The sequence below is a fragment of the Salvelinus namaycush genome, chromosome 32 (assembly GCF_016432855.1).
Source record: "Salvelinus namaycush isolate Seneca chromosome 32, SaNama_1.0, whole genome shotgun sequence".
Lineage (NCBI taxonomy): Eukaryota > Metazoa > Chordata > Actinopteri > Salmoniformes > Salmonidae > Salvelinus > Salvelinus namaycush.
In genome coordinates this window covers 27127059-27141426 of record NC_052338.1, presented here as the reverse complement: position 1 = coordinate 27141426, position 14368 = coordinate 27127059, and the positions used below count along the sequence as shown (strand labels likewise).

General features: G+C 41.8%; 1 protein-coding gene across 1 annotated transcript in view; it reads left to right on the top strand.

The window, feature by feature from the left end:
* The window catches only part of LOC120027445 (inactive phospholipase C-like protein 2), a 42231-nt gene that overhangs the window by 5095 nt on the left and 22768 nt on the right, over positions 1–14368 (top strand). The window contains exon 2 of the mRNA XM_038972381.1: positions 14012–14113. Within this exon, the coding sequence (XP_038828309.1) occupies positions 14012–14113 (102 nt within the window). The remainder of the gene's footprint in view (positions 1–14011; positions 14114–14368) is intronic.

Sequence of the window (14368 nt, the reverse complement as noted above, 5' to 3'; positions counted from 1 at the left end):
GTGTGGGTAGAGTCCAGTGAGTGTGTGGGTAGAGTCCAGTGAGTGTGTGGGTAGAGTCCAGTGATTTGTGTGGGTAGAGTCCAGTGATTTGTGTGGGTAGAGTCCAGTGAGTGTGCATAGAGTCGGTGCAAATAAAAAGGGGGTCAATGTAAATATTCAGGGTAGCCATTTTTATTAACTGTTCAGCAGTCTTATGGCTTGGGGGGTAGAAGCTGTTCAGGAGCCTTTTGGTCCCAGACTTGGTGCTCTGTTCAGGAGCCTTTTGGTCCCAGACTTGGTGCTCTGTTCAGGAGCCTTTTGTTCCCAGACTTGGTGCTCTGTTCAGGAGCCTTTTGTTCCCAGACTTGGTGCTCTGTTCAGGAGCCTTTTGGTCCCAGACTTGGTGCTCTGTTCAGGAGCCTTTTGTTCCCAGACTTGGTGCTCTGTTCAGGGTCCTGTTGGTTTCAGACTTGGTGCTCCGGTACTGCTTGCCGTGTGGTAGCAGAGAGAACAGTCTATGACTTGGGTGGCTGGAGTCTTCGACAATTTTCCGGGCCATCCTCTGACAGCCTGGTATAGAGGTCCTGGATGGCAGGGAGCTCGGCCCTAGTGATGTACTGGGCCATACGCACTACACTATGTTGTGCTTTACACTCGCATGTCAAGCAGTTGCCATACCAAGTGGGGATGTAGCCAGTCAAGATGCTCTCAATGGTGCAGCTGTAGAATTTTTGAGGATCTGAGGGCCCATGCCAAATCTTTTCAGCCTCCTGGGGGGGGAGAGGTGTTGTCGTGCCATCCTCACGACTGTGTTGGTGTGTTTGGATCATGATCCTCGGGATAAGATCAATCCCTATGTGGTACAGTATGTAGGAAAACTGGAGATATGACATTATTGACCTTTTGAACATAATTCCGAGCATTTGGCTGTGTGTGTGTGTTTGGATAGGGGCATGTAGGGGAGAGTTTAACTGTCTGTCTCATATGCCTGGAGATCACCTCTCCTATTTTTCTGTCTTTCCTCCCTATTGCTTTTCTTCTCTTCCTCTTCCCTCCTATCCTCCTCTTACCCCCTCTTCCTCTCTCCATCCTTGGCCTCCTGGGCTGCATCCCACATGGTGCCCTATTCCCTACATGGTTCACTTCTTTGGGACAGAGGCCTGTTTAATCCTCTCTTCTTGTCTGGTGTACGTGCAGGCTGAGTAGGTATGTAAGGGTGCTCTGGGTAGTGCCCTGTCTCTGAGGGGTGCCCTGTCTCTGAGGGGTACCCTGTCTCTGTGGGGTAGCCGGTCTAGTATCCTGTCTCTGAGTGGTACCCTGTATATGTCTAGTACCCTGTCTCTGAGAGGTACCCTGTATATGTCTAGCACCCTGTCTCTGCGTATGGAGGGGCAGCAGAGGTGGTTAGGTGTAGTGAGTTTGTTTGGAACTTGAGTGGTATATTTTCAACTGTTTGGATGACAAATCTGGTCTGTGTTTGTAGTATTGTATGAGTATTAATGCTTGCCCTGTGTGTGTGTGTGTGTGTGTGTGTGTGTGTGTGTGTGTGTGTGTGTGTGTGTGTGTGTGTGTTCTGACTGTGAGAACAGTGTTAGCCTGGGGGGTTGGCAGACAGCTGGGGAAGGATATGGTTTGAATTGTAGCTCCTCCAACCTGCTACTTTGGTTAACATTGATTGACATCTTTGGCCCACTTTAGCATGCTTTGGCCTACTTTAGACCACTTCTGGTTGCTTCAGGTTGTTTTAGAGCAAGTAACCACAGCAAACCAACAACTTTAAATATTTTTCCTTCAGTGGTTACGAAGGAACAAATTACGTTTTCTGAATCACACAGCTAATCCTGTTTTCCACACATACATACGTGCATGCAGAGCCTTCAGGAAGTATTCACCCCCCCCTTTTCCCACATTTTGTTGTGTTAAATTTCAATTTAATCAATTTTAAATTCAGACTATGTCACTGGCCTACACACAATACCCCATAATGTCAAAGTGGAATTATGTTTTTAAAAATGTTTATGAATTAAAATGAAATGCTGAAATGTCTTGAGTCAATAAGTTTTAAACCCCTTTGTAATGGCAAGCCTAAATAAGTTCAGGAGTAAAAATGTGCTTAACAAGTCACATAATAAGTTGAATGGACTCATTATGTGTGCAATAATAGTGTTTAACATGATTTGTGAATGACTACCTCATCTCTGTACCCTACACATAGGAGTATCTGTAAAGCCCCTCAGTTGAGCAGTGAATTCAACCACAAAGACCAGGGAGGTTTTTTCAATGCCTTGCAAAGAAGAGTACCTATTGGTAGATGGGTAAAAAAACAGACATGGAATATCCCTTTGAGCATGGTGAAGTTAATTACACTTTGGATGGTGTATCAGTACAACCATCTAGAGGCAAAAGAAACGTACACCTGTGTAGGCGAGGCGCTGGCTAGCGGAGTAGAACACTTTAACAATTTAAGGAGAGCCGCATGCTCTAGGAGCTCAGATGCAATAACTTAATAATCAACGTTTCAACAGACAAGCTGTCTTCATCAGGGTATAATGACAAACACTGCAGTTCACTAGTTTTATATAGTATCAAAGGACACACACAGGTGTCTGTAATCATGGCCAGGTGTGGCTTGATATCATTGATTAATCTTCAGATATCAAAATAACATACCAAAAACATGGATAGCATACGATCATAGATACAATTTGGCTACATAGGCCTACAAATTTGTCTTCTGAGGTCTTGGCTGATTTCTTTTGATTTTCTCATGATGTCAAGCAAAGAGGGACTGAGTTTGAAGGTAGGCCTTGAAATACATCCACAGGTACACCTCCAATTGACTCAAATGATGTCAATCAGAAGCTTCTAAAGCCATGACATCATTTTCTGGAATTTTCCAAGCTGTTTAAAGGCACGGTCATCTTAGTGTATGTGAACTTCTGACCCACTGGAATTGTTATACAGTGAATTATAAGTGAAATAATCTGTCTGTAAACAATTGTTGGAAAAATTACTTGTGTCATGCACACAGTAGATGTCCTAACCGACTTGCCAAAAGTATAGTTTGTTAACAAGAAATTTGTGGAGTGGTTGAAAAACGAGTTTTAATGACTCTAACCCAAGTGTACTGTATGTAAACTTCCGTCTTCAACTGTGTGTGTGTGTGTGTAATAACAATCACCAGATTCCCCCTAACTCACCAAGGCTTCACTGAGGCGTCCTACATTTTAAACAAATACCCTGCTCATGCCCAAACAACCAAACAAATACCCTGCTCATGCCCAAACAACCAAACAAATACCCTGCTCATGCCCAAACAACCAAACAAATACCCTGCTCATGCCCAAACAACCAAATATTTACAATGTGCTTGATAGCTCAAACTCCACTACCCTCCAGCCTCTGGTGGTTCAGTAGGTTTGGGGTTGAACTGAGGGCCTACATGACAGCTGAGGGCTGCTGTCACGTTTTAAGCAGAAACTGTGGTTAACTCGCTGTCTGAATGACCTTCATCATGTCCGCCTTTTACCTGAGAATCATCCTAAAACATGCATCTCATCTGGAACATCAAAGATTTGTACAGAAGGAGACACACTTCTGGTAAGCTCTTAGTTGGTGGTTTTGACTTGAGGAGAGATACTTCTGGTAAGCTCTTAATTGGTGGTTTTGACTTGAGGAGAGACACTTCTGGTAAGCTCTTAGTTGGTGGTTTTGACTTGAGGAGAGATACTTCTGGTAAGCTCTTAATTGGTGGTTTTGACTTGAGGAGAGATACTTCTGGTGAGCTCTTAGTTGGTGGTTTTGACTTGAGGAGAGACACTTCTGGTAAGCTCTTAGTTGGTGGTTTTGACTTGAGGAGAGACACTTCTGGTAAGCTCTTAATTGGTGGTTTTGACTTGAGGAGAGACACTTCTGGTAAGCTCTTAATTGGTGGTTTTGACTTGAGGAGAGATACTTCTGGTGAGCTCTTAGTTGGTGGTTTTGACTTGAGGAGAGACACTTCTGGTAAGCTCGTAGTTGGTGGTTTTGACTTGAGGAGAGATACTTCTGGTGAGCTCTTAATTGGTGGTTTTGACTTGACAGTCCATCTGCTGGTTATGGATTGGTGTGGGTGTTGTGAAGTAAATGGTGTGTTGAATCATGTTGTTGCTGAGGGAATGACACAACCACTTCACACTTCCTGTTTCTCCTCCCCGTTGTAACAGTGTCTTCCTTTCCCATACTGTATCATGTACATACGCACGCACGCACGCACGCACGCATGCGCACACAAAGTGCATGAATGTCATACACACACACACACAGTTGAGGAAGTGGGACAAGAATGATCATAGTTAGGCCTACACATACCACTTTGACTCCTTGTTCAGAACATTGATTTCATTTTTTTGCGTGATGGGTTTGGTTGTGTGTGTGTTTGTTTTTAGCACAGAGATCTCAGATAGCCATGTGTTTACGCCTGCTGGTACCTACTGTGTGTCTCTTGATCGTCTCTTAATTAGTAGTCTGCCCACTAATGACCTACTGTACATCCTAATTCTTTTTTAAATAATTTGTTTTATGTTATAAACAATATACAAAGACAACTTAACATTCCACAAACATAGCTCCACTAAACTAGACATGATGTTGGCTGGGACTGCCCAACCTTCAGCATACAGAGAAAAAAAGATGAATAAAGACAAAAACACCAACTCAGACATACATTCATTTCAACAAACATTAATGACATAATTGCTCAGACCCACATGCTCCCACTGTATTCATACCCATCCTGTCCATCTCATAACATCCCTTCTCATTTCACATTTTTGGGATATCTTCAGTGCTTGTAACACTTTCTGCCATATGGCTTCAAATTGCACTGTTTTGTTTCTCTCTGTAGCCCACCTTTTGTCAATATTTAAATAACTAATTTGATTAATCCTCTGTTTTAACGATGGAGAATCATTTGATTTCCAGTTAAGTAAAGTTTTTTCAAAATAATTGATGAGAAAAGTATGGTCCAACCCATTGGGTATCTCACCGCACCCTCATATGCCGTGTCTTCAAATATGCAGATAGATGGATTAAAAGTACATTTACATTGTAAAACTTCTGACAGACAACTTTCTAACTCCGCCCATAACCTTTGGACTTTATACCACTCCCAGAAGGCATTAATTATTGAGTAATTTGTAGTTTTACACTTAAGCTATGACTCTGCCGTTGTGCTGTCGATTTTGTTTCTTGAATAATCCATTCTGTACATTAGTTTATACTGGATTAAGCGTACATTTTCTTTCATTGTAATTTATTTCGTTATGTTCCAACACTCCCTCCATCTTGTGCCATTTATATCAGTTATTTTTAGGTCTTGGTTCCAATAGTTTAGTTTATATTTTTTTCTAAGAGATTGTCAGTTGGATATGTTCTCTGCAAGATTTTATATATCTTAACTGTCATATGAATTTCATTTTCTGACTAAAATAGAACTACTTCAACATTGCTCTGATATCCAAAAGATTTAAATAAAAATGTTGTGATATACAACTTTTAAGTTGCATGTATTTGAAAATGTCACATTGGTCAGTCCAAAATGGCTTTTTAATTCTGTCATGGAAATAACTGTATTTCCTGTTACCAAGTCATTTATTTTATACCTTTTAGTTTTCCATGTGGGTGAGTTTATTAGTGAATTCTGTAAAGCTTTCCAAGGATTGTTCAATAGTGGAGTGTTTTTAGGAGTGATATTGATTCTTGTAGAATCAGTTTAATCTTCCATGTTGTTATAGTATTCTAACTGGGAAGTTGTTCATGTTCTTAGCTCCATCCTTTGAAAACAAACATGTCAAAATAATCTGTGATTGAGCATGCGCATCTTCAATATGTACCCATTGTTCCAGTTTCTGCTGCATTTAACTATACATCTCAAGTCTCGTTGGGTGGCGAGTTGACATCTGGAAGGTTAAAGTTCCACATCTGGAAGGTTAAAGCCACCCTCAGACTGAGGAAGATGTAAAACCTTCCTATTTTATTCTATGAGTTTTATTTGCCCATATGAAGTCTGTTATGACCGAGGATACTTTTGGGAGCCATGCCATTCTGAAGAGGTTTATTCTACCTGTACAATTGATGGGAGGGTTGTTCCATTTCATTCAATCTGCTAATGGGATAAAGTTATCTTTATATATTTGTTTCTTTGTCACTTCTTAAGCATCCTAAGTATTTATTATTTTTTGTCTTCCACTTAAAGGATAATTCCTATTGCCATTATTTAATTAGAATTTTTTTATATCCTGAGATTTTACAGTATTCTGAAAACATTCTAATTCTGCTGACTGGAGTGTTCTGGAATTAGGCTCATTCTGGGTGGGTGTTGATTACACACTTGTGTTCTGAGACCATGATTTGAACACCATGTTTGCATCTGAAGTTGCTAAGTGACAGCATAGATCGACTAGAGACTACCTGCTGCAAGGCACCTATCCATACAACGCGCACACACCCTCACACACTTTCACACACAGCTTTATCTTCTGGAATTAGGTCAGAGGTTAGAGAATGGTTGATTAAAGGGTCTGTGATTTAGGAATGTGGTCTGTCCGTGTGCCAAAGCTTTCAGTATTAATGCATTCCAGGAAAGGCTTGGATTTATTTAGCACACACAGTATTCTCTGTTCCGACCTCCATCCCCCCACGTCTATCTCTCTCCTCGCTCTCTTTCGCCATACCTCTATCTATCACAGATGAACCTTTCATTTTAGCTATATCCCCTGTTTATTCCTCATACTTCCCCTCAGAACCTCAACCTCTCCCTGCTTCTCAAGGCCTATCTGCCGTTTCCTTCTCTTGTTCTCCATCTTTCTCTCTCTCCATCTGTTCATTCACCCATATAATCCAGTAAAATGGATCTCTCCTGTCTGCTCAGGCCACACTTGAACGTCTAAAACTAGATAGAATATGTAGAAATTATGATGGACCTACATGTATATATTCTGGGAAGGCTTTCCACTAGATGTTGGAACATTGCTGCAGGGACTTGCTTCCATTCAGCCACGAGCATTAGTGAGGTCGGGCACTGATGTTGGGCGATTAGGCCTGGATCGCAGTCGGTGTTCCAATTCATCCCTAGTTCATCCACACCGATCTCGACAAACCATTTCTGTATGGACCTCGCTTTGTGCACGGGGGAATTGTTATGCTGAAACAGGAAAGGGCCTTCCCCAAACTGTTTCCACAAAGTTGGAAGCACAGAATCTTCTAGAGTGCCAGTGTATGCTGTGGTGTTAAGATTTCCATTCACTGGAACTAAAGGGCCCGAACCATGAAAAAGAGCCCCAGATCATTATTCCTCTTCCACCAAACTTTACCTGCCTCAATGCATAGTGCCAACTGTAGTGTTCTCCTGCCATCTGCTAAGCCCAGATTTGTCTGTTGGACTGCCAGATGGTGAAGCGTGATTCATCACTCCAGAGAACTCGTTTTCACTGCTCCAGAGTCCAATGGCGGCAAGCTTTACACCTCTCCAGCCGATGCTTAGCATGGTGATCTTAGGCTTGTTTGCGGCTGCTCGGCCATGGAAACCCATTTCAGCTCACGTTGTTTCCAGAGGAAGTTTGAAACTCGGTAGTGAGTGTTGCCACCAAGGTCAGAGGATTTTTCTGAGCTTCAGCCCTCGGTGGTCCTGTTCTGTGTGCTTGTGTGGCCTACCACTTCGCGGCTGAGCCGTTGTTGCTCCTAGATGTTTCCACTTTACAATAACAGCACTTACAGTTGACTGGGGCAGCTCTAGAAGGGTAGACATTTGATGAACAGACTTGTTGGAAAGGTGGCATCCTATGACAGTGCCACGTTGAAAGTCACTGAGCTCTTCAGTAAGGCCATTCTACTGTCAATGTTTGTCTATGGAGATTGCTTGGTTGCGTGCTCGATTCTATACACCTGTCAGCAACGGGTGTGGCTGAAATAGCCAAATCCACTCATTTTAAGGGGTGTCCACATACTTTTGCATATTTAGTGTAGATACATACATCTGTGATAAAAAAACATTCACAAGGCTTCCCAACAACTTCATTTCAGAGAACACAACTCTGTGGTTTCAATGCATCTACAATCTTGTTTGTGCCCTATGGGCCCTGGTCAAAAGTAGTGCACTACGTAGGGAATAGGGTGCCATTTGGATGCAGCTTTGTCTCATGTCTAGGAGCTTGGCTCTTCAGTTCAGTTCTTCCTGTGATGCCCCAGACCACCACAGGAAGTTGCTTTGTGACTGACCACTGCTTCCAAGCTTCCTGTTTTGAAGGCTTCAGAGTGGCGATGGGAGGTTTTCACCATATGTCTCGAATCTATGAGAAACACTGGCGACAAGGAGAGAACTGTTGAGGACAAAGATTTTGTTTCTTTCTCTCTCTTTCTCCCACCGACGCATAAACACACACACACACACACAGACTGAGTGTGGTTAAGGTAGCGTGGCTAATTCTATCATTCAAGCAGAGGTTACAGATCGGTAAAGGCTACATGACTCTTTGGCAAACATTTTAGAAGACAGTGTACACTGTGTGTGTGCTTGTTTGTTTTTCTCACCATGCTTGTCTTTATAAGCCTGCGTACAGGTGCACATCGGTCACTTGTGTACAACTGAATGAGTGTGTTTGTGTGCCCAGGTACTCTCTTTTCAAGGTCATTTGTTTAGGGTCTATATTGACGTACGAGGTGTGTGTGTGTGTGTGTGTGTGTGTGTGTGTGTGTGTATATTGATACGTGCACTGAGGTTGTGTGTAGACATATGACAAATGAAGTGGCCCTATAGAGACTGTAATTGAATCAGTCTATTGAATAGGTCACATGGCATTTGCTCCTCCAGATCAACACAAACCTCTGTGAGACGATATCCTCATAGAACTACATATCATGCTCTAGAGACTTGTTACTGGCCTTGTCCCAATACCCACACTTGCCTCCTAAATAGTATGCAAAAACAAGAGGTCGACCGATTTTATGATTTTTCAACGCCGACACCGATTATTGGAGGACCAAAAAAAGCCGATACCGATTAATCAGCCGATTAAAAAAATATATATATAAAAAAATATATATTATATTTGTAATAATGACAATTACAACAGTACTGAATGAACACTTTTTTTAAACTTAATATAATACATAAAATCTATTTTGTCTCAAATAATGAAACATGCTCAATTTGTTTTAAATAATGCAAAAACACAGTGTTGGAGAAGAAAGTAAAAGTGCAATGTGTGCCATGTAAAAAAAGCTAACTTTAAGTTCCTTGCTCAGAACATATGAAAGCTGGTGGTTCAATATTCCCTGTTAAGAAGTTTTAGGTTGTAGTTATTATAGGATTTATGACGCGTCGACTATTTCTCTCTATACCATTTGTATTTCATATACCTTTGACTATTGGATGTTCTAATAGGCACCTTAGTAGTGGCAGCCTAATCCCAGAAGTTGATAGGCTTGACGACATAAACAGCACTGTGAAGCAAGCATTGATAACACGGAACCCATACCGCTGCGCGCGTGCGCCATCGTGCATACATTTATTTTGTCCCCCCACACCAAACGCGATCACGACACGCAGGTTAAAATATCAAAACAAACTAAACCAATAACATTAATTTGGGGACCGATTGAAAAGCATTAAACATTTATGGCAATTTAGCTAGTTAGCTTGCACTTGCTAGCTAATTTGTCCTATTTAGCTAGCTTGCTGTTGCTAGCTAATTTGCCCTGGGATATAAACATTAGGTTGTTATTTTACCTGAAATGCACAAGGTCCTCTACTCCGACAATTGTTCCACACATAAAACACTTCTGGCCTTTTTCATCTTTGAACTTATATGGTGAATGGCATTTAAACTTTCATAGTTTTACCACGACAACCGGCAACACTTTTCGTCTTTCAATCACCCACGAGGAGATGGCACGTGGGTACCTGCTTCTATAAACCAATGAGGAGATGGGAGAGACTGGACTTACAGCGTGATCTGTGTCAGAAATTGAAAGGACTTCTATTTTAGCCCTTGGCAACGCAGACGCCTGTTGACGCGCGCGAGCGCAATAACTGAATAACAGATTTCTAAATTTATTTTGCAACGCTCACTCACGCGAGCAGTCAGGGTATTACGAGCTTGCTGCCTCCTACCACCGCTCAGTCAGGCTGCTCTATCAAATCATATACTTAATTATAATATAATAAACACAGAAATACAAGCCATTGTCTAAATATTGCTGTTACATTGCACAACCTTCAATGTTATGTCATAATTATGTAAATTCAGGCAAATTAGTTCGCAACGAGCCAGGTGGCCCAAACTATTGCATATACTCTGACTCTGTGTGCAATGAACGCAAGAGAGTGACACAATTTCCCTAGTTAATATTGCCTGCTAACATGAATTTCTTTTGACTAAATATGCAGGTTTAAAAAAATATACTTCTGTGTATTGATTTTAAGAAAGGCGTTGATGTTTATGGTTAGGTACATTCGTGCAATGATTGTGCTTTTTTCGCGAATGCGCTTGTTAAATCATCACCCATTTTGCGTAGTAGGCTGTGATTCGATGATAAATTAACAGGCACCACATTGATTATATGCAACACAGGACAAGCTAGTTAACTAAACTAAACAGTACGTTCTAAATAGTATGCAGTACGTTCTAACTAAACAGTACGTTCTAAATAGTATGCAGTACGTTCTAACTAAACAGTACGTTCTAAATAGTATGCAGTACGTTCTAACTAAACAGTACGTTCTAAATAGTATGCAGTACGTTCTAACTAAACAGTACGTTCTAAATAGTATGCAGTACGTTCTAACTAAACAGTACGTTCTAAATAGTATGCAGTACGTTCTAACTAAACAGTACGTTCTAAATAGTATGCAGTACGATTAGTACAAAGTTTGCAGTTTAAATAAGTAGTAGGCAAGCCAGATTTAGGACACGGCCATTGTCTGGCTATGTGTGAAATGGCACCACATAGGGCTCTGGTCAAAGGTGGTGTACTATACTGTATAGGGAATAGAGTGCCATCTGGGACACCTCTGATTGGGGAAGTATCAGTAACGGAAGTCTTGTGTCTAAGCTATACATGGTACAGACACAGGCCTTTAGACTGCAAGATAAACAAGTCATTGATTGCATTTAGATGGTATTTATGTCCAGTCATTATCACTTGGTCTCAAGGCGCTTTATGTGCACCTGGGTGTGAATGGCCGGGAGAAACCACACTGGTACTGATGAAGTACTGTAGATTTAGTGCCACATTGATTTTCTTTGGCATCACTGGAGCTAGTGTCTGTCTGTCTGTCTGTCTGTCTGTCTGTCTGTCTGTCTGTCTGTCTGTCTGTCTGTCTGTCTGTCTGTCTGTCTGTCTGTCTGTCTGTCTGTCTGTCTGTCTGTCTGTCTGTCTGTCTGGCGTGTAACCAGGGTTTCTCCAAAGATATTCTCAAAGACGCAGCAGAGAGGAAAGGGATACCCTTTTTTTTATCTTCCAGGAACAAAAAAAAGAGTGGGAATAGAGAAGAGAGAAAAGGGAAGCATGAGTTGATGAATAAAGGAGGCATGATGATCAGACATACCTGATCCCTGTTGGGAGAACACCTGTTTGAGGTGGAGTTACATGAAGGAACAGGGACTTAAAACCCACTACCACTGTTCTCTCTCTCTTGCTATCCCCCCGGGTCACACGTTCAGTCATACTCCTCAGATAAAACATTGCTGCCCTTCGGTGTTCTCCGAACTCCTTGTCCCCTCTCTCTCTCTCTCTCTTAACTTCGCTTCATTTGTCAGCCCACTGCCCTTGTGTTTGTGTGTCTGTCTCCATTTCCATTCCTAGTGGTTCTGGATAGCAATACACTCACCCCAGCCAAACCCAACAGACCTAATAATGCTTTCCACAACCTTTAATTACCGTTCAGCAAATATGCTTATATTTCAACAAGAGTGATTAAAAAGGTGCACTGGTTCTCAGGAAGGAGAGCCTATTGATTAACAGATTAGCTCTCTCTCTCGCTCTCTTCCCCCCCCCATGGAAAACATATGTTGACATTGCCAAAGCAAGTGAAATGGATAATATTCAATAAAGTAAACATTACACTCACTAAAGTCCCAAAGAATTAAGACATTTCAAATGTCATATTATGTGTATATATATACACAGTGTTGTAACAATGTGCAATTAGTTAAAGTACAAAAGGGAAAATAAACATTAAATATAGGTTGTATTTAGAATGGTGTTTGTTCTTCACTGGTTGCCCTTTTCTTGTGGCAACAGGTCACAAATCTTGCTGCTGTGATGTCACAGCAATCTCTCTTCCTCTTTTTACCAAACAGTCCTGCTGTTTACAGTTGAACAGTCAAAGGTTATTGGTTATACCTGACTAGCCAACTAACATTTGACCCTGATCAGTGTATGATGCAGTCAACCTTAACAATATGACATAGATAAAAGGATGTGCTAAATGACTGAAGCTTCTGAACAAGGTATCTGGGTGTCCTCTTGGACAATAAGCTTCAGTGGAGTAAATGTACAGACCTTATCAACAAAAAGAGTCAACCGAGACTGTACTTTCTCAAAAAGCTGGGATCTTTTAACAGACTGTACTATACTGACTCTGTTTTACAAATCTTTCATTGAGAGTATTTCAACTTTTTGTATTGTTTGTTGGTTTGGCAATGCCACTGTCAGCCAGAGAAATATGCTGAGAGGGATTATCACCACAGCAAGCAAGGTACTTGGAGTCAAACAGACAGGCCTGGATGAGATCTTTAAGGTCAGGGCCCTCAGCAGGCTCACAAAATCATTTTAGACCCAAGCCACCCCCTGTACCCGGACTTTGAACTACTCCCCTCTGGGCGCAGACAACTAGACAGTCATTTGTGCCAGGTGTGATATCCCTCCTAAATAGCTCGGGCTAATGTTCCTATCGACTCAGTAACTGTTATGAAAGTTGTATTGTCAATTTGTTTTGTTATTTAAATGCCACTTTAAACGTGTACATGACACTGCAACAAAATGTCCCCATGGAGACAATAAAGTCAGTAAAGTAAAGATGAAGGAGATAGATGGGCCTATAGAAATATATTCAGGAGGCTGTGCAGCGAAGATTGCTCAGGTCCTACACCTATTTGTTTGGTGCATTTCTCTATGGGTGTTTGTGTGGGTTCAGATTCTACATTGATTCTACATTGATTCTACATTACTCCGATTTAAGTTGAATGTTTACCAGCGTTAGACCTATTCTTGGGTATCGGCTAGGCTGATTGATAAGATTGCCAAGGTATTCATTGGCTGCGTTAGAGGAACCTTTTAATGTGTGTTAACGTGATTGGATTACAGAACGTGACCGTGCCCTCTGTTCTTCCCCGGTTCTCCATCATTCTGTCAGACTCCAGCGCCGATGCTGCCACAGATTGCCTTTGACAGTTAAAAAAAAATCTAGAGCTAGATATACACGTAATTGAATAAACCCACCCCTCTCTCTCTCTCCTCGAGCGGAACAGTGATAGAACTCAGATCATTCGGAGGCCAAAGTCATCAAGGGGGCATGGAATTTGAATGTTCAAAGCCCGTCAGTGTTTGATTAATGGGTTATTGGTGAAGGTCGAAGGCATTCTGACACATGTTATCAGAAAGAACACCAGCAAAGTGAAATGAGCCGCTGCTGGGCAGGGTAGGAGTGTAGGTTTATCTGGATTAATAAATCTCTCTCTCTCTCTCTCTCTCTCTCTCTCTCTCTCTCTCTCTCTCTCTCTCTCTCTCTCTCTCTCTCTCTCTCTCTCTCTCTCTCTCTCTCTCTCTCTCTCTCTCTCTCTCTCTCTCTCTCTCTCTCTCTCTCTCTCTCTCTCTCTCTCTCTCTCTCTCTCTCTCTCTCTCTCTCTCTCTCTCTCTCTCTCTCTCTCTCTCTCTCTCTCTCTCTCTCTCTCTCTCTCTCTCTCTCTCTCTCTCTCTCTCTCTCCACTTTCCCAATTTCCTCTTATCGATTCCCCACACATCCTCTCCTTCTCTCTCTATCTCTCTGTAGGATGGGTCTCGTGCTGGTCGTGAGAGGAAGAAGACGGTCTCCTTCAGCAGCAGTCTCTCTGAGAGGAAGATCAGCAGCGCTGCAGACTGCATCAGCGCTATGGTGGAGAACATCACCCGTTACACACACTAGTTATAAACCAGTTACTACACTAGTTACACTTGTTACATTGTAGTTGTACAGTTCTGCAGTGGCAGTGTCTGTTGGTTTGGTTTTTATATAAGTGACTGAAATATAACTGGGGGTATTCGTTAGTGCACACCGTAGCAAAACGTTTCACAACGGAAAACAAAAATAAAATTGTTTCTTATTGTTCAAGTGCAGGTAGTCCCTTCCTAGTGAATAGGATCAAGGTGT